General features: G+C 32.7%; 1 protein-coding gene across 1 annotated transcript; it reads left to right on the forward strand.

Moving 5' to 3' along the window:
* Positions 1-13786: 13786 nt before the first annotated feature.
* Positions 13787-21339, forward strand: LOC146146718 (serine/threonine-protein kinase Pink1, mitochondrial-like). The gene is made up of 12 exons (XM_083387423.1): positions 13787-14056; positions 14471-14611; positions 15036-15247; positions 15637-15783; positions 16209-16308; positions 16880-16997; positions 17529-17687; positions 18122-18285; positions 18717-18847; positions 19170-19281; positions 19769-19899; positions 20835-21339. The coding sequence occupies exons 1-12, from the start codon at positions 13936-13938 to the stop codon at positions 21072-21074; spliced, it is 1776 nt and encodes a 591-aa protein (XP_083243549.1). The 5' UTR covers positions 13787-13935; the 3' UTR covers positions 21075-21339.
* Positions 21340-22347: the final 1008 nt, after the last annotated feature.

Consider the following 22347-nt stretch of genomic DNA (forward strand, 5'->3'; position numbering starts at 1 on the left):
AATATAAATTTGGATTTGAATCTTAAGATCCTTTATTAAATATTGAATATCCCTTTGTTTAACCAACTGTTCAGATAATCGTAATAGGTGCAACAAATGTCCATCAGCAATTTCATTAATATTTTAAATATACTAAAATTAAACAAATTATTATAAGAATGATTAGTATTTGATTACATTCCATAGGATTTAATACATTTTTTGGTATTAGTTATATGTAGGGCGATTACTTTTTGATAAAATGTCCATTACAAATCAGTTATTTTTTCGGGTTTACAGATCTCTTTAATGCATAGGTGATATTTTAGTTATATCTAAATAACAAACAGCTATGAAAATGCCTCAGAAAAACAAGACGCTGGTTATTTTAGAAAAATGTTGTTGGAAATATCTCTTATTGCAAGACAGAATCACAATTAGGTTTAATGTTACTTTATACCACTGGATTCTAAATAAAAAATTATATGTAATTTTTTGTACTGACAATATTTAAGACTACTAAATTATTTTCCCTGGATTTTTACACATTATCAGCAAAGATGTACAGTGTACTTTATACTTATTTCTTATCGATAGATAACTTTAAGTATTTCAACCAGCACTTCTGCTAAACTATGTATTGTCCTTCAAACTTCATGAGCATTTTGAGGCATTTTGCTAATAAAGTGTATCTGTACTGGTACAACATTCTCGATTACTAGATAATATAGGTATTTTGGAGTTCTAACAACCTGTTTATATTTGTGTCATTAATTGGAAAATACCAATCAAATTTTAACTACACTTCTGTTTTAATTTATACATATTTTTAATAAACAAATCCTATTAGAATGTTGACTAAAAAAAACAACATGACTAGGCATTTGTTTAAAGAATTACTTTGCCTGTATTAAAATTGGGGTTTGAAGGCATAGATTTAAACAAAAAAATCAGCTTCCAGACATTTTGTTAGATAACAGGAATCCTAGTTCATTTTTTTAGCTTTAGGAAAAATTAATTACAAATTGGTTATTTGCTTAAATCCTATAGATGACATGTGGAACAGTTTAACATTAGTTTTTTAATCAGGATTGTTTTTTTTTAATTTTTTTTTAGATTTCAGCAATAGTCTATTAAAATGTACAGTTGCTTTTCTCTGAAAAGAATGATACCAAATGATGAACATGCTATTATTATACTACATGTTATAAAAAAACAGATGAGATGAATATTGAGGATACATCATTGTAAAAGAATTGATTGATCAATATAAACAGGTATTTTAAAATTAAAATGACAAATTTCATATTTCATAAAACAGGGAATTTCAGTGTTGACTAAAATAAAGCAAATGGTATTTTCAAACTACCTATTCTGTTTATAAATTTACATATACATTCAATGGGTATCTTACAGTCCTACAGTTTGTTGTAACTTAGTAACGGTAAGAGGGATTTTGCTACGACTAGCACTTGAACTATTTATTTTACAGTTTTAGTCAGATATTGAAACCTTTGCACACTATATACTTTGATATTTACTGTCAGATATTAACAACTTATGTATATATATACACAGAGCTACTTTCCAAAGTCAACTACACAAAGACAACTGCTTGTAAGTTAAACACAACAGGATTTTCAACAGACTAATGTTGCTTGATTAAAGATTTACTCAAACGTTCCAAGAATGCTACATAGTTCTCTATGGGCTTTGATTTTGTTTAAAGCCAACTACAACCTCTAGTTTGTGTTCCAAACTCATTGGCCAATTTGTTAAAAAAACTAATTTGTTTAAAACCGCCATAATTTGTCACTCCTATTACAAGTGCAAGTATGTTTAGTTATGCGTTTGTTTTTATACATTGTTTTTCATTTTTGCTACATGACGTTAATTAATTAAAATTTCCAATAGTGCATGATGTTTTTAAGGGGTTAAATAGCAATTGTACGAATTCGTTAACGGTTTGTTAAGTTGAACAAAGGTTAACCACCACTTATTTACCCCGATATCCCTATTCCAAACGACACTTTAACCTAACCCTTAGTTTGATAAACAAACAGACCAGTGCCCAATCGTTCCATTGCTCTCTAAGCTAAATATTTTGATGTTTTGATTTCAATGTAAGGGTATTCCGGTTGGCCACGGTCTACTCCGTCGTAGGATTACATTTGGGTTTCATAAAAACGTTATTTTATTGCTATTTTGCGCTAATGGTGCTTATTCTCGTTACGCTTTTCTATTACGCTGTGTAATAATAAGCTCATCTGTCATTGGTATATGTTTTTCTACTTAGATTTGTGACTCTTACTCACTAATTGGCTCACACTTTTGTTAAGAATTGCAACTTTCTTTTCGTCAATTTAGAACAAACTACTATGCCATGTAAAAAGTATCTGTTTTGTGTTGCTTTTGGGTAATATTGTTTATTTTTTCCGTATTTGTCTGTGTTTTTAACGTTCTACTCTGAAATGGTAAGAAACAGTTATCAATGTAGGGCAGCCTTCTTTTTAACATTGTTTTGAATATGCTTCTGTGCAAAAAAACAAATACTTTTGACCGTAGTCATTAACTTGATCGATTAATATTGTCATAAATCGTCATCTCCTGCGTAGTATAACTTGCCAAGAGTAAAATTTGATTGTGCCTAATAATATGAAATAAACAAAACAGTTGTTAATAAAATACGATTTTAATGCTGTTACCAAGTTATTTAGAAATGTAGTGCTAGTTAAATCAAGAAAACTATTACGTGGTAAATAACGTGTTATTACAAAATATTACTAAATAACGTGTTATTACAAAAAAACTAAAATTTAAGTGCACTTTATCATAGAAATACATTGTTGAGGAAAAAACAGCTCCATGTTGTGTAGTGTAGTGATCTTGTGACCTTGTGGGCAACAATTAAGTTGTGCGAGCCAAGTTTAAAAACGACTTCGATAACTTATTGTTATCTAATTCACTTTTAATAAAAGCAAAGAATTCAGTGTAAAGCAGGTTTAGTCACGTTCTTTTAAAATATAGTGTTAAAAATTTAACATATCACATATTTTTTCCGCTTTTGTTTAACGTACACGATGGAAAAATTTCATCACTCTACATCTATGCCTATTAATTTGGATATTTGCACTGGTGTTTTACCAATTTTTATTAAGAATGGTTTAATCTTGTTTTGAAACAAATCCGGTCAGCTGGGTTGTGGTGTTTCAGTGCAGACGACGTTTAATTCGCCTTTGCAAATTGTACAAACGACCTTGTTATTGCGGTGAATTCTATCGCCACCTTGCGGATTACATAATTCTGCGATTTCGTCAATTTATATAAAATATTTTAGTGGAATTTTATGCCTAAGCTCCAACAGATATAATTAGGACAGATGTACAACGTCCTAAAATATCGAAGTTTTTATCGATTAGGCCTAAATTTTACCTCAAAAATATTCTAAGGTTCCGTTTTATAACAAAAAATATTGTAAGGTTTTATAACAACAGGAGCCTAAAATGTATAGCTCTGCTGTATTGCTTGGTTTATCTCGACATTTTTTTTAAATAAGATAATCTAAGTGTTACATTAGTGGAAAAAATGATTGAGATGAACTATCACAAGAGATACAAACATTTTGAGACCGAGATAAACACTTAATTAGTATTAACGTGTTCGCTTTACAATGGACATATAATATTTTAATCTCAATATCCATTTCTTGAATCGTGATACAGATTGTAAGTTTAGTTTATTGCATTAAAAACGGCCCGAACAATTAAGGTCATTTCATTTGATTCACTATTAAAGGGTTGAATATTTACTTCGCAAACGTGACAAACATTTAAAAATCGACGCATTGTTTTCACGATCGAAATATAGATTCCGAGTTTAAATCATTTACTTCCGAAACGAGAGGAACATTTCAATATCGACATTGATCGGAAAACAGATTTCGTGTTTGACTCATTTCCTTTGGAAAGTAGATGGATATTTCAAGATCGACACTAATCGGAATATAAGCTTCGATATCGACTTAGTAACTTCGCAATCAAAATACAGATTTCGGGTTTGACTTATTTCCTTTGGAAACTAGATGGACATTTCAAGATCGACACTGATCGGAATATAAGTTTTGATATCGACTTAGTAACTTCGCGATCAAAATACAGATTTCGTGTTTGACTTATTTACTTCCGAAATGAGACTAACATTTCAAGATCGACACTGATCGGAATATAAGTTTTGATATCCACCTATTAACTTCATAATCGAAATACAGATTTCGTGTTTGACTTATTTCCTTCAGAAACTTGATGGACATTTCAAGATCGACACTGATCGGAATATAAGTTTTGATATCGACTTAGTAACTTCGCGATCAAAATACAGATTTCGTGTTTGACTCATTTCCTTTGGAAAGTAGATGGATATTTCAAGATCGACACTGATCGGAATATAAGCTTCGATATCCACCTATTAACTTCATAATCGAAATACAGATTTCGTGTTTGACTTATTTACTTCAGAAACTTGATGGATATTTCAAGATCGACACTGATCGGAATATAAGCTTCGATATCCACCTATTAACTTCATAATCGAAATACAGATTTCGTGTTTGACTTATTTCCTTCAGAAACTTGATGGACATTTCAAGATCGACACTGATCGGAATATAAGTTTTGATATCGACTTAGTAACTTCGCGATCAAAATACAGATTTCGTGTTTGACTCATTTCCTTTGGAAAGTAGATGGATATTTCAAGATCGACACTGATCGGAATATAAGCTTCGATATCCACCTATTAACTTCATAATCGAAATACAGATTTCGTGTTTGACTTATTTACTTCAGAAACTTGATGGACATTTCAAGATCGACACTGATCGGAATATAAGTTTTGATATCGACTTAGTAACTTCGCGATCAAAATACAGATTTCGTGTTTGACTCATTTCCTTTGGAAAGTAGATGGATATTTCAAGATCGACACTGATCGGAATATAAGCTTCGATATCCACCTATTAACTTCATAATCGAAATACAGATTTCGTGTTTGACTTATTTACTTCAGAAACTTGATGGACATTTCAAGATCGACACTGATCGGAATATAAGTTTTGATATCGACTTAGTAACTTCGCGATCAAAATACAGATTTCGTGTTTGACTCATTTCCTTTGGAAAGCTCGGAATCTATATTTTGATCATAAAAATAATGCGTCGATTTTCAAATACGTTAATACTAATTAAGTGTTTATCTCGGTCTCAAAATGTTTGTATCTCTTGTGAAAGTTCATCTCAATCATTTTTCTCACTGTTGTACCACTAAGATTATCTTATTTAAAAAAAATGTCGAGATAACCCAAGTAATACAGCAGAGCTATGCATTTTAGGTTCCTGTTGTTATAAAACCTTACAATATTTACTGAGGTAAAATTTAGGCCTAATCGATAAAAATTTTGATATTTTAGCACGTTGTACATCTGTCTTAATTATATCTGGCGAGGCTTAGGCATAAAATTCGATTTAAACATTTTATATAAATTGACAAAATCACAGAATTATGTAATCCGCAAGGTTGCGATAGAATTCACCGCAATAACAAGGTCGTTTGTACAATTTGCGAGGGCGTATTAAACGTCGTCTGCACTGAAACACTACAACACAGCTGACCAAGCATACGACGGATTTATTTTAAAGCAAGATTAAACCATTCTTAATAAAAATTGGTAAAACACCAACACAAATATGTAAGGAATAAGCATAGATGCAGATAGATAAAATTTTTCCGTCGTGCACGTTACACAAAAGCGGAAAAAAACATGTGATTTGTTACATTTTTACCTTCTATTTCAAAATAACGTAACTAAACCTGCTTTACACTAAATTCTTTGCTTTTCTTAAAAGTATATTAGATAACAATAAGTTATCCAAGTCGTTTTTAAACTTGGCTCGCAAAACTTAATTGTTGCCCGCAAGGTCACTTGATTACTACATAACACAACAGCTGTATTTTCCTCAACATTGTATTCCTATGATAAAATGCACTCAAGTTTTAGTTTTTGAAGACTTGACATTTTAGCGTTTTAGTCAAAAATACCAGACTTTTTTATTTAAGAACATTCTTGAAATATTTTTTTGTAATACCACGTTATTTACCACGTAATGGTTTTCTTGATTTGACTGGGACTACATTTCTAAATGACTTGTTAACAGCATTAAAATCGCCTTTCATTAACAACTGTTTTGTTTATTTCATATTATTAAGCACAATCAAATTTTACTCTTGGCACGTTATACGACAAGAGATGACGATTTATGACAATATTAATCGATCAAGTTAGTGAATAACTTGAAAAGTATTTGTTTTTTTACACGGAAGCATATTCAAAATGACGTTTAAAATGAAGGCCGCCCCAAATTGATAACCGTTTCAGAGTAGAACGTTACAAAACAGATTAATACGGAAAAAAATAAACAATATCACCCAAAAGCAACACAAAACAGATACTTTTTACATGGCATAGTAGTTTGTTCTAAATTGTCAATGAGAAAGTTGCAATTCTTAACAAAAGTGTGAGCCAATTAGTGAGTAAGAGACACAAATCGAAGAAGAAATACATATGGCAGTTAAGCTTATTCCACAGCGTAATAGAAAAGCAAGAACAAGCACCATTAGCCCAAAAATAGCAAATAAAAATTTTATGAAGCCTAAATATAATCCAAAGACGGAGTAGACCGTGGCCAACCAAAATACCCTTACGTTGAAATCAAAACATCAAAATATTTAGCTTAGAGAGCAATGGGAAGATTGGGCACTGATCTGTTTGTTTATAAAATTATTAAGGGTTAGGTTAAGGGTTGGAATAGGGATGTCAATTTGGGTAAATAAGTGGTAGTTAAGCTTTGTTCAACTTAACAAACCGTTGACGAATTCGTACAATTGCTATTTAACCCCTTAAAAACATCATGCACTATTGAAAATATTAATTAATTAACGTCATGTAGCAAAAATGAAAAATAATGTACAAAAATAAACGCATAAACTAAACATACATGCACTTGTAATGCGAGTGACAAATTATTCCTTTTTTGAAACATATTAGTTTTTTAACAAATTAGTCTACGAGCTTGGAACACAAACTAGAGGTTGTAGTTGGCTTAAACAAAATCAAAGCCCATAGAGAACTATGTAGCATTCTTGAAACGCTTGAATAAATCTTTAATCAAGCAACATTAGTTTGCGAGAAAGCGTGTTGTGCTTAACTTGAAATTGGTTGTCTTTGTTAAGCTGACATTGGAATCCCTCAAGTTGCTCTGTACATACATATATACAGAAGTTGTTATTATCTGGCAGTAAATATTAAAGTATATGGTGGGCAAACTTTAACGTCAATATCTGACTAAAACTGAAAAAGAAATAGTGAAAGTGCTATTGGTAGCAAAATCCCTCTTAACATTACTAAGTTACAACAAACTGTAGGATTGTAAGATACCCATTGAATGTATATGCAAATATATAAACAGAATAGGTAGTTAGAAAACATCATTAGCTTTATTTTAGGCATTATAATTTCAACACTGAAATCCACAGTTTTATGAAATATGAAACTTAGTCATTTTAATTTTAAACACCTGTTTGTATTGATTGATCAATTATTTTACAATGATGTATCCTCAATATTCATCTCATCTGGTTTATCATAACATGTAGCATAATAATATCATGTTTATCATTTGGTATCAGTTCTTCAGAGAAAAGCAACTTTACATTTTGATAGACTATTGCTGAATTCTAAAAAACAAATTAAAGAAAAACAATCCTGATTAAAAAACTAATGTTAAACTGTTCCACATGTCATCTATAGGATTTAAGCAAGTGACCAATTTGTAAGTAATTTTTCCTAAAGCTGAAAAAAGGAACTAGGATTCCTGTTATCTAACAAAATGTCTAGAAGCTGATTTTTTTGTTTAAATCTATTCCTTCAAACCCCAATTTTAATACAGGCAAAGCAATTCTTTAAACAAATGCCTAGTCATGTTGTTTTTTTAGTCAACATTCTAATAGGATTTGTTTATTAAAAATATGTAAAAATTAAAACAGAAGTGTAGTTAAAATTTGATTGGTATTTTCCAATTAATGACACAAATATAAACAGGTTGTTAGAACTCCAAAATACCAATATTATCTAGTAATCGAGAATGTTGTACCAGTACAGATACACTTTATTAGCAAAATGCCTTAAAATGCTCATGAAGTTTGAAGGGCAATATATAGTTTAGCAGAAGTGCTGGTTGAAATACTTAAAAGTTATCTATCGATAAGACATAAGTATAAATTACACTGTACATCTTTGCTGATAATGTGTAAAAATCCAGGGAAAATAATTTAGTAGTCTCAAATAATGTCAGTACAAAAAATTACATATAATTTTTTATTTAGAATCCAGTGGTATAAAGTAACATTAAACCTAATTGTGATTCTGTCTTGCAATAAGAGATATTTCCAACAACATTTTTCTAAAATAACAAGAGTCTTGTTTTTCTGAGTCATTTTCATAGCTGTTTGTTATTTAGATATAACTAAAATATCACCTATGCATTAAAGAGATTTGTAAACCCGAAAAAATAACTGATTTGTATTGGACAGTTTATCAAAAAGTAATTAAAATATTAATGAAATTGTTGATGGACATTTGTTGCACCTATTACGATTATCTAAACAGTTGGTTAAACATAGGGATATTTAATATTTAATAAAGGGTCTTAAGATTCAAATCCAAATTTATATTGCATCTAATTTCTCTGTTTTGGATGTTCAAACCAATATAGTTCAAGTTTTACAGCAAAGAATTGCCTCAATTGTACATACGCAATTAAAAATATTAATGAAATTGCAGACTGAATTTGTTGCACCCATTATGCTTAGCTGAAGAGTGGGTTAAACATAGGGATATTCAATATTTAATAGAGAATCTTTAAGCTTATATTGTATCTAATTTTGCTGTATTTGATGGTTGGAACCAATATAGTTTTTAGCTTGAAGTATAGGTTGAGCTTGGAGTGCAAAGAGTTGCTCCTAATTGTACATACGCAAGTGGCAAGTTTGAATAAAGGTCTGTAGCAGTGGCGAAACAATTACTGTACTTGCTATAAAGGTAGCCATGTACTGCGACACCAGCGTTTTTCTAATTATTTGCTGTTAACCTTCGCCTAATAATAATATTTATGTGGGGTTACTCGAGGTTAACAAAGGTTACTTTACAGTGTATTTACCCAGTGATAATAAGATATTAATGGCAAATAGTAACATGTTATTTTCAGCATCATATTCAGCTGATTAACCAGATCAGTTGTAGCAAAACTTAAATACAATACAACAGTTCCCCCCCCCCCTTTGTAAAGAGCTCATTGTGCTGCACCGCACTCATTAAATAAACAAAAAATTAAGTTTGGGCAACAACCAGGTGTTTCTGTTATGATATTTTTTGTTGGTAGTTATGGTCTACAATTTATACAACTTTTTGAAATGTCAGTTGTTTATAATGTTGAATATTTGTTTTAATTTCATGATATTAATATAAATGTTAGCAAATAGTTTTGCGGTTGATTGCTGTATTGCCTTTTTAAAAGTATATCATGAATAATAAAGCTCTGACTCTACTAAATCGCTTTGCACTGCATAGTTATCACATGTGATTAAAATAAAATTGTAATGATACCAAGTTACATGTCGAAGACAGGATTGGCAAGGTAAAATAGTATTAGTAACCGTTAAATGTGTTGTTTTCAGTCAGCATTTCATGGCACATTTGGTCAAGACCTCAGGTGAGTGGCATCAAATTTTCAGTTGGGCCAAGGTTTAATGCAGGGGTGTCCAACAAGGTGCCACATTTGGCACGCGACCTAATAAAAAAACACGCAAGCCCTGCCCAAAAAACACTAAAATTGTTATTTAGCCAATTGACAAAAAAGCTCAATTTGTTATAGAGCCAATTTTCAGAAAATATTAAGTTTGTTATACAACCAATTGCCATTGTTTGTTCACAATATAAAACAATCGCGGCAATCACGACAACCAACAATTACTTTTGATATAGTAACATTATACTGTGTGGAGGCTAGCATTCACATATATTATATAGCTTGGTGTAAAGAAACAAAAGTCAGCTCACCGAGAGACACTTTGATGTAGGGCTGCGCCTTTCTACTAGATAGTTATTTTTCAAGTTTAAATAAACATTCTGATTATTGGTAAAAAAACGCTTTTATGATTAAAAAGAATTGGTTCGGTTACGATACTTTGGCACGGGAAGAAGTTATAAGATAAAAATTGGCACTCCGGCATGTTTGAGTTGGACACCCCTGGTTTAATGTTTATTATAGTTTGGAATCCAATCACAACTAAATCTTTTTCTATAATTTACTAATTTGGGTGTGCACCTGTCCTGGAGAACAGAATAGGCTGTAATAACCTTACAAATGCAATTTGTCTAGTTTAGATAAAGTTCAACTGAAAACTGTACTAGGGGTTTTATATTGTGATTGTGGAGTTAATCTGATTCCACAGTAAATTTCCATAAAATGCACAAAGTGCAACTGCATAAGATAAGGCAAACTTTCCAACTTGGGTACAATGTTCTTTAAGCAGTGGCCTACAAACTTTTTTGTCGCTGCCCAAAATGCTCTTTCAAGAGCTTTTAAAGGCCCAGCACATGAAGCGAATTATATCACAGAGTTTTTGTCATAAAACACTTAATACTAACAATTAGACGTTTAGTGCAAAAAGTTTATAGTTTCATTTAATAAAAATTTACTTTGTAGCATTTATAAGTCACACAGCTCAACATACGATAGTATGCACAGCATTTGGGTCATAAACAGTTTAATGCAGTATAGATTTTGGGGGATGTATAGCACGGTGGCACTATGATGCTACAATGAGCAAAAGTAAAAAAATACTCCTAAGCACACCATTTTTTAAAACACATTACAGTGAATGTGATAGTTATCAAGAGTCGTTTAAGGAGGCAGTCCATGAGCCAACACAAAAAAGATCAAAACTGAAGAAACTGCCTCAGTGTTTTAAAGTGCATATTGTCAGTGTAGCGATAGTCAGGTTATTGAAAATATGTAAATTAAAAAAATTCAGCATAGCTCTGCTTTTAATAAATACAGTTCACAGTGCAGCAAGAACATGTCTCGCAAGTATTGCAATATGATTGTTGTGTATGGTTGGGTGTATTTTCAGTAGCTGTGTTAAACTATATTATAGCACAAGAGTCCATCATGGAAAGTATGACAAGTGCACCCACAATTATTTTTAACAGACTAGACCAGCGTTTCTCAACCGGTGCGCCCGGCGCACTGGTGCGCCATGGAAGGCTGCCAGGTGCGCCGCAAACAAAAAGAAAAAATAATGTAGGTCCTATTATATAAAACATATTTTTTACTTTCCAATTAACTTAGCTCATTGACTTCACAAGGCTTTCAAGTGGAAAACTCAATAAGCCTACAAAGCAGCAATATCTAAATCATATAATTAATCTATAACAGGCTTTCATAGTTGGCCTATTAAGACCACCGAAAAAATAACGCCATATTCGCAGTAATAACCACGACAGAATAAGATCTAAAATAGTCTAGATAAGACCTAAACATGTCAAAATAAGTCCAAAATTAATCGGAATAAGACTTAAATGGACAAAATAACGTTTTCAGTCTTAAACACTGGAGTCCCTTTAAAGATATGCAACTATTAAACAATATTTGAAAAATTGCAGTAAGAGAAATACCGGGTACACCTAAAAAAATTCTCGCTCGCTTCGCTCACAAGGTGCGCCGCCACGTTTTCATACGTCTTTAGGTGTGCCACCAAGTCAAAAGGTTAAGAAACAATGGACTAGACCTTCAACCCTTGAAAATGAATATAATAGCATAATAGCAGTTTTTCAACAAATTATATTGGCGGGTGCAGTTTTGACCTTAGTTGCATCAGGTCATCCCAAATTTTCTGGCAGTGCAATCGCAAGATTTCATCAAAATCTGTCATATTTTCCATACGGGACAAGGGCGATGGCGGGTAAGCTAGTCAGTTGCTGACTTTGGTTCGGGGGAAAACGAAATATGCCAGGACAGTTTTAAACTAAGATTTGGTCTATTTACGCACAGCGCACAAGTTATAATTACAAATATGTTGGCTCGCTACATGTTTAGACCTGGGCAACTAGACAAGCCACAAAAAATGATTGCTTAAACGGCTGTGTTTCTTGATAAGTGATAGGTCCAGACTAGTGAAAACAGTTAAATACTAATAAAAATGTGACCGAATGTTAGCGGTAGTCGGGTCACAGACTCGTTCTGCAGGTATAGCGTTATTTGAGTAACAAAGCCCTTTACTATACGTTAGGCTGTCCAAAACGGTAGTAAAGACTAGTAAGCAACCATCTTCTATAGGTTAGATTGCGCCTAACATTTTCAACAATATATTATTGCTGCAATGCAATAACAGGGAAAGCTACTTGTACAGGCAGTGGCTCTGCAGGCTACATGACACCCTCAGGGCCGAATATAATACACTTTATCATGACTAAAACATAGCTGACAGGAAATGTTAACTGATCAGGTAATTACTTTTTTACTTTTGCCTTTTTTCATAATTTTTAAAACCGTGCTGACAGAAAGACAACTTTTTAAGCTGAATTGAAATTTTTTAGTGTTACGGTCGCTACAATGGGGAGTCCCCTTATACGAGAGTATAAGTTTTAAAAAAAATATTAAAAATTCTACATTTTCGTATTTCCTAGTTATTCGTAAACTAAATATATTTTTGCTGTTTTTATTCGTTATTACTTAAGTAGTTCATCTTTGCATCATTCTCGGGTGAAATCGTTACCTTTGTGTAATAAAAAAGCAAAATATTGCGTTTCTCTATAGCCGCTTGCCAGTAAATCACATTCACGAAGATTCGTGAGTGCTATGAACCGAGTGGAATAAGCTGTTGGCATAAAGCAGGCAAGTTTACCCACCAGTGGGTCAGTGGACATCCACGGGACTGCTTTAAGGCCGAAGAAGTGAAATTATAAGACGGCTTGAAGCGACCTAAACGAGTCGGATCGGGTGATGTCAGATACTTCATGCACAAAAACGAAAAATAACCAAAACACAAGCCATAGCGCAATATTGTTGTATATCGTACGTGGACATGCTAATTAAAGGGTACAGTTTGAGTTTTTATGGCATTTCTACAAGATAAATTAGGTGAAAATGTTTAACAAACACTCCTGATTTTATTCTTGAAATACATATAATTAAAACTAAGCAGAAGATAAGAATAACAGGGCGCCAGTCTAGAATGCCACCACATTTTCATCCGGGGGTTTATGTTTCTAACATTACTTGGGTTAGGGTGGGTCAAGTAATAATAATATAGTTATTCTGCCATATTTATTTCTTCCTTGCAATTTAAATTTTGACAACTCGTTTCGGCACTTTAAAAAAACTGGTATCATTCTGGGCCAGCGCAACTTAACGGTGCTACCTGTTGAATTTTCATTTACAGCTTTTGATTAAATAAGTACGGGCATCTTCTAAGATTAACATAGCTAAAGTTTAGTGCTGCAGTTATCGTATGTTAAAAAACATTGCATCATTTTTAAACGGTTGATGTTTTTAAAGATTAGTTTTATACTTATCCAAATCTTAAATTGTTTCAATAAATAATATACCTCATTCTTAATGCTTGTATTTAGAAATTCGAATCATTATAATTATAACCATGAACTCAAAGCTATTTGTGCCATGTGATTAACACTTATGGTATACATTCCATGCTAGGGTTTATTATCTTTTTTTTAGTCTGAAAAATTTTTTTTTAAGCGTTAAATTGTATTGGTAATCAAATTGCAAAACTACTTGACTGCCCTGCAATAAACAGGTATAGAGGCCTGTTAAGTAGGGCAGTATGTCTTCAGCAAGTGCCCTACTGCCAAAGACTATTAAGTCTATCGGTATGTGGGGCTACAACAAAATGGCTGCAAAATATGAGAAGATATCCAATGCCGTGTATAAAAGTTTTACCAAAGGTAACAATTTCCATCTTTTTGATTTGGTTATTATATGTTTACCCGACCGAAAAGACTTATGTATTTTTTTAAGCTTTTTTCTTATTGTTAATTTATGTTTATGCTTGTTTGTAAACAAGTTATTTTAATATGACTAAAGTACCACGTCGAGTCATTTTTAACAAATAGTAATAAAATCATAGTCAAGTCATTTGCATAAATAATGATTTTAAAACGTTTAGTTTTTTAAACGCACACAATTTAGGGCTATATTTTGTAGAGAAAGCAAAACTTTTAGCAACATAGCATTTTTACAATAAGTGTTAGTTTAACTAACCTAATAAACTCAGATGTGATTAATAAAATCACTTAAATTTAAGTCAAGTCGTTTGCATTTAAAACTACTTTTTTTCTTACAATTAAAATGTTGTTTAGTAACATTCAAACAGCAAGTGTGCAACCCAAATGTTGCCGACAATGTTGGCAGTGTGTTCACTGAATCAGTTTTGGTACCACGAAAGAATGTGCAGAAGTACTGGACACCATCTCTGCAGTCGTTTAAGACTACCATAAAAGGTAAAATAAAGATCATTCCTATGTTTTTGTATTTTATCTTCACCAAAATGGCTATTTACTAGCAGAACTATTGTTGAATGTCTACACGTTTTTTGTTTGTCGGTAATTTTTTACATATTAAGTTACCTAATATATCGTTTTGTAATATACCTGCCTAATAAAAATAACTTTAATTTAGGCCTTATGGCAAATATTTAATTTATTTGAATCTTAAAAAATTGTAATTTATGCATTTCTGTTACGAAACACACAAACGCATGACAATATGTTTTTTTATGCTTACCTCATAAAATACTTTCAATTGAGGGCAAATGCAAATCATGCTACTTCCCTATAAATTCTAATAAAAGCCAAATAATAGGCATTATGCAGTTCTACCATTAACAACACTTAAAAAAATAAACAGGATTTTTTTACTATGCAGAAAATGCTGTTCGGGCTCAGAGGCAGTTGATACGATCAGATGTGAAAGCAGCAGAAAATTTTTTCAGTCGTGATTTTCTCTGGCGTAGAGCCAGAAAAAGTCACCTCATCGCGTTTGCCGGACTGTTTCTCTACCAGGAAGAAAGTCAAGAACTCCACAGAAAAAGCAACAAGCAGTATGAGATATACAGCAGGATTTGTGACAATATTAAGGTACACGGTTTGTGCGCGTTAGTAGTTGAATATAAACAGATTAAAAAGTAAACATTCAGAAAAACATAACAAGGTCATCATCATTTTAGTGATGTTTTTTGGTTTATATGTTTTCATAATTCGGATATTTGTGATACCTTTCAAAAATGAAAACAGTAGTAACAACAAATTTTACAAGATGGTTCAAAAGATGTTTCAAGACATAATGAAAACGTGGAAAAATGTTTTTAAAAACTAGAAAAGAATTGTTTTTCCACTTCCCACCATTGAGCCAGAAAAAAAATCATTTTTTGTTTTATATATGCTAATTTTTTTATTTTTTCTAATTTTGAATAATCATGCCAGGCATAAAATTTAATTTGCAACACAGTATAAATGTTTGTTTTCAGGATTTGTTTCCTATAATTGAAGAAGAAGAAACTCTTTCAACAGACAAAGGCAACATTTTGTCAGACTACAAATTAAAAGATTGCCTGGTGATGGATGCCAGTGGCATAACGTATGATGCTGAACTGGTGGGAAATGAAGACAATCTGGTCAGTTCTAATTGTATCCAATAATTCGTGATAATTGTCTAAAGCAGTGATACCTAAACTTTTCTACCTGGCGACCCCTTTTGGTTACAATGAATAAGGGTCGCTACAATTGTTAAAAAATGTGAAAATTTTAAAAGTTATGGCGCAATAATTTATTTTATATACAAATCGGCACTTTTAAAAACAGATTACTTTACACAAGCAGTCACGCTATTCTCATAAAAACTCAATGAAAGGAAAGTACTCTTGCCTGAAATACTTAACTTGTCATTGAATTTAAAGGTAATATGCAAACCCCTTGGAACTAAGTCCCAAGACTTATCCCACCAAGCCCCGCAACTGCTTTTGATTAATATTATGCCTGCTAGCAACAGTTTATACATTGACTATCCATACCCTTAACAATTTTGTGATATTTTTTTCAGGACTGTGAACCATCTATTGAAAAGTCTGATAACTATGTAAATGAAGTTTCTTATTCATGGGTTTACGCTGACGATGTACCTGAAAAGAAACAAACAAAAGGTAAAAAGTTGTGTGAAATAAAGTATTTTTAAAACCGTAATTTATATTGTCCAGATTTTTTTTCAATATTGTCCAGATTTTTCAGTTTTTTGGTATTTTATTTTACTAAAAGACTTTTAACACGTTCGCTGCGATATGATTCATTTTGCAACAATTAAAACAGAAATTACTCACAATATATTACCTACGATCTATCACACAAGCAAATAGTTAAGCTTTACTCTATAAGTAGCTTAAAATTATGTGACCCACCGGTGGGTCAAATCGCACTGGCTACAATATAGTTTGTGTTTAATGCGATTTGACACACCGGTGGCCAAACGATTAAACTGTCTGAAAGAACTCCTTAAATTGAAGAAAACATGTCGAAATCTAAATTTGACGGCAAACCTCTGGCGGCAGCTAGCGGTACAGAAAGTTAAAGAAAATCGCAACACAAGAAAACAACGAAAATTTGGAATCGCAGCAAACATGTTAAATTGTTCACAAACCTTCTTTATATATTTACAGCTTTTGGGGCATTTTTACTTGAAGCAGTGCTGTTTACCGTTTTTTTGCCTTTTATTCGAAGGATATGCTGTGAAAGCCATGTACCCAACACCCGGTGTGTCAAGTTATGAAATGATATTAAAGCGCTGCGAAGCTGAACTGGCTTGTTGCGGATATGGCCGGTACACCTTTCACAATGGGTATGTTAGAAATCTTGTGAATTTGTTATTTAAAGTGCTCTTTGAGTCTGCAACAAAAGTTTTCATGCTCCTGAAATCTTAACTTCCCAAAATCGTTTGGTCTAACCAGGATTTATATGCAAGCAAGCAAATATATTGCAAATTTAGTGCATTCCATATGTGAAGATTTTATCTGTTGAAGTCATATATAAAGTATTGAATCTAAATGTTGTTAATGTTTCGACTTACTAAACTATTCAACGGTGTATTTTTGTGATTTTTCCTTTCTGAAGTAATGCTGCAAACACTTTTGAAATAACACCGCATATGCTCACTTATTACCAGTTACAGTGCACCACATGCCTTCAAGAAGGCTTACCGCAAAACAGAATGGCATACCACAGATTTTTATCAATATTGCAAAACAAAAATTAATAAGGTTTAAACTTATAGCTAAGGTTTCCAAAAGGCATCTGGTGAAATGTTTATTACATGAGACTTCTAAATTTATATGACAAAGAAGGTACGAATAGAAATAATGATATATTTTAGAAACCAACCTAAGAAAAAACCTATCCCTTCCCACCCAAACATCTTGCGATACGAGAAGGTTTTCATCGATAACTTTCCATCGATGTACGATTGTCAGTGGCATGCTGGAAGTTCGAGCGACCGAAACAACTCACCTATACTCTGCGCTGTTTCTAAAAGGTTTACATTAAATTACTCTTATTATTTGATATGTGTCAAACATTATGATGCAAAATTATAAATGCCATACAAATTAAAAAAAAAAAGATGTTTATGTTGTCAAACTTTATTTTATTTGATCATTGGTTTTGGATTAATTGCTTTATATTTACTCTATTGATTTGCAGTATGTGTTCTGTGCTTTGGCCTTTGATGCTTCATACATCCAGCCAAGTTATTGAAAGTGAAATAATTTTACTAAACGCACTCGTTTTGATGCTCTGTAAGAAATCAAGTGCATCTAAAAGCAAAATGGCAACTTAGCAAAATGGAATTCTTGCAAATAATAATTACAGACTGGACCACATGATACAAACTATTTCAATAGACTACAGTTAAATAGAAATATACATTTTGTCAAACACTCTTTTAAAACTAGGCTCTTCAATTTCCAGGTATGATACAAGTTTAAGGTCTTGGTTGTATGATAACAATCCAGATGGTGACATGGTCAGCATTATATTGCTGCAAGTTTTTGAGGCGTTGGCCCATCTTGAAGAACACCAATACGTGCATAGGGATGTCAACGCTGAAAACATTTTCCTTCAGTGTAACCAAGGTAGGACAAGTACTAGCAGGTTTAAAAGTTATGAGATTAGTTGAACCTAAACCAACACTCGACATGTATGCTTTTCATCTTGATATAAAGAACAGTACACTGCCAAGTATTTTTTGAAATAAACTAGTTAATCATAGCTCATTGAATTGTTTCTCGTTGTATTAATTGTTAGACATGTGTAGCATATTATTATTATTACACTAAACTATTTTTCCCAGATAAATTAATACTGGAAATGAAAAATATATATCATCTGTAATACCAATGCAAAACAATGCAACATTGTAGAAAAACTGAAATTTCTGGATGAAAATTTTATCAAGGCATTAAGTGCTTTTTTAGATGATTCTCAATTTAAATTAAATTTGAAATAAATACTGAAACCTATTATATAAAAATACTCCTAAATTTACAATTAATTGTTTTAACAGATTGTGTTCCCAGAGTGATACTTGGTGGCTTTGGACATTGCTTCGGTGGAAGCAAAAACGATGTTTGCGTTCCGTTTGAAGTAAAAGAGTTTGATACGAGAGTTGGAAAGAAATCAATGCAGCCTCCTGAGGTAATATTTTTTTATTAGCAAGCAGCAAAAGAGTAAACTTTATACAAAAGCAAATTGTCTACAAAATTCAACCGTTAACCTTTAGCAGCAAAATAGCCCCTGTTAAAGGCTAAACTTTTAATTTTTTTAGTATTTTGCACTTTTTTCATCCATTATTGTTATATAGTTTCCATATATAAACTGCTGCTACCAGGCATAGTAGTTATAATCAAAAACAGCTCCTCTGATCATTGTAATTGTTAACCAACGTTTCGGCGACCTTTTCAAATCGCCTTCTTCGGATTTTTTGATTAATTATTATCGTTTACTTTCCATATTGTAGGCTAGTAGGTCAACACCCCAGAGGGGCAACTACATTGACTATAGAAAGTCTGATGTGTGGTCTGCTGGACTTCTAGCATATGAGCTTATAACTGGAAGCAACCCATTCGAAGGTTGGTTGTATCTAATTTATTATATCTTATTCTATCTATGATTAGGTTTGGTAACAAGAAGTCGCATACGATTTTGCCACTATTAAGCTGCAGACCTCAATTTAAAATGATTACCAATCACACTTTTTATAGCTTTAAATGACAGGAAGGTTTATTGAACCTTATTTAGTCGACTAAAATATATTGTCTACTATGTGTTGACATGTAAGGTTGTGTTCAATGTTGTACAAAATCAATATTTTAAATTGTTTCTTACTTCAATATCTAAATACATGTTTTAGAAAGATCACCCAGTTTATTAACTCTTGAAACCGTAAAATACACGATAATACAAGTTCGTATCGAAACGTCTTTAACAAGATGATGTCGATTTACTCGACCTTTTTGGCTATGCCTTTACTTTCAAGCCATATTACAGCTCTCTGCATAGTGTACCTAAATTTGATAAACTGTTTGTTACTAGTTGTTTACTTTGCTTTTATGTCAGATGCCGGGCATGACAAGGGACTCGATTCACGAACTTACTCTGAACAAGATCTTCCCGGTCTGAATAAAGCTGGAGTGTCCCATGTACTCAAGAACATAGCACGACTATCACTCTCAGTAGACCCAAGCACAGTAAGAAATTTTACAATGGTTACAAGTAGGGATGTCTGATAATAATTAATATAGCACGGCTATCACTCTGTAGATCCGAGCACTGTAAGAAAATATCGCCCAAAAATTATAGAGGTTCTTTGTACGTGATTGCTACACTGCTAACCGTCACTTAGAGCAAAACTCAACGCACCACAGCGCAAGTCACAACTCACACAAAAAATATGCAAAGCTGGTTGAATTAATACAAGTAAAGGACTTTTTTTAACAAGGATGCCGCTGTAATTCGGATACCTCCTGTTTTAAGTAAAAAACTACAACGGCCGATCCACACAGTAATAACTTGACTTAAGTGTACTAAATTCACTGTTTTTAAAAGACTTGACTTGACTTCAGTCATATAGTCAAAAGCCGATCTAGGCATTTTGTGACAAAATTAATTGAAGGAACTTTTAAGTTGTTAAGACAAAATTGTCTGAGCGTTAAAAGCTAGGTTACTTTCGATTGTTAATTCACTTAAACTTTTGTTTAAAATTAGAAAACGTTGAAAGCGTTGAATCTTAAACCATTAATAAAATGCTTATAATTTAGCATCCGATCGGCACCGATTCGATTCTACATTTCCCATTGCTTTACACCAATGGAGTTGGGAGGCTCGATTGTGAACTGTTTACTTTTTAACCAAAACAACGTCAATGATAAAAGCGACATTTTGGGTTGCGTATTTCATTTTAAAAACAATTAATTTTTACCAAATTGGTTTAACATGATTTTCACCAACACTAGGTCATTAAGCTTGTTCATTTTCCGAAAAACGGGCTAGAGTACACCACCCCAAATAAAAAAAATTAAAAACTCAGTTTTGGAGGAAATCAACTCTCCCACTAAAGTACTTTTATTACTTAAGGCTGTATTTTCTTGGAAACAATACCAATTAAAATAACCTGCTTATACAGAGATTGAGTGCTAGAGAAGCGGCCGACCTTCTTCACCTCGAGCACTTCGCAACCCCACCTAGCGGCCAGTGTGACTCGAGTAGCGACCTCCGCACGTGGGCGGTAGCACACTGCGCTGAGGCGATCCTTCGAAGGTCGAGCGACGCTGTTCTGTTCGGAATTTGCGAGTCTTTTTTTCGTCGTTTGGACGCAAAGAGACTCGTCACTTCTCTGCGGCTTTGGATGATGCTCAGAGCTTAGGTAGAGCGATAAACATTGCAATTTTTTTTAAGAGCTAACTATGTGTCAACCAAACAGTCGCACAAAACCAGAATTAATAAACCCTTTAAAATTTGGTCATACTAAACAACAATTGCAAAAACTATGAGCCTTGTTTCAAATGCTTTCCTTTTGCCTAATTTCTTAATACTGTGTTAAACACGGTTAACAGCTTGGAGCTTAATGTATCTTCAAACCCAAGCTTGCGCGCTGTACAAAAAGGCTTGAAACGCGTTACCAAATAAACTTGTTATTGTGTACCGGGAAAATGTGAATATGATTTGTCGATTTGTTTATACTGGAGTCACTACATATTTCAATTACTAATGATATAGAACTGCGCAAGGCGTTAGAAATAGTTTACAAACTGAAAATAATAGCAACAAGAAATAATTCTAATTCAGTTTTGCTTGGGTACTTTTGCTTTATTTGTTCTTCCTTTCTTGTTTTGCATGTTTTTTTGCTGGTGTACAATAATGTAATAAAGTTCATTTTACTATTATGACGCCCTTTGTGTTAACTATTTGCATAAAATTGGGAGATGCGATCATACGGATATAGCCTACTAATATGTTGTCATAAAGATACTTAACTGGAACGTAAAATACATAAATAAGTAAGTGCGTTTGTTTGCGTTTTTAATGTTTATGAGGGTGAGTTTAACTACAGTATACTGGGAAACCTGGCGTTTTTACGTGAAAACAGTTTTAGATAAAAGAAAAACATCAGTTTTAGCGCTTTATACATCATTTGGTTCGCAGACTGCAACCTTTTTGTGGTACCTGGCTAAAGATAAAATATTTAAAGTTAAGTCCGCACTTTTTTGTTGTTAAGATATAATATCCTCACAGTATTTCAAGGGTCGTAAGTGACAAAAGTTTAAGCTGCCTACAAAACGACAATAAAATAAACCGTATAACATTTGGAGATAAAATCCAAGTGAACGCAGATATTTCGTTTTTATTAACTTATAATACAACCCTGAATAAGTGACATAGACATGCCATCTGCAGTCATCACTTTGCAAAAACATCATATTGAGTGCTATTAAAACCAGGACTGCAGTCATCACTCATCACTTTTATAATCCAAACCTTAAATTTAAAAGTGACATAGACATCATAGCGCGTTTGTTTACTAAAAGTTCCGCATACCACATTTCTCGAGGGAAAACAAAATGTCGGCATTTCGTCTGCGGAAAAAGTGTTATTGTGTGTACGTGGCGTGATTTGATTCACCCTTAAGAAATCAATCA

Source organism: Ascidiella aspersa, chromosome 4 (genome assembly GCF_963924565.1).
Source record: "Ascidiella aspersa chromosome 4, kaAscAspe10.2, whole genome shotgun sequence".
Lineage (NCBI taxonomy): Eukaryota > Metazoa > Chordata > Ascidiacea > Phlebobranchia > Ascidiidae > Ascidiella > Ascidiella aspersa.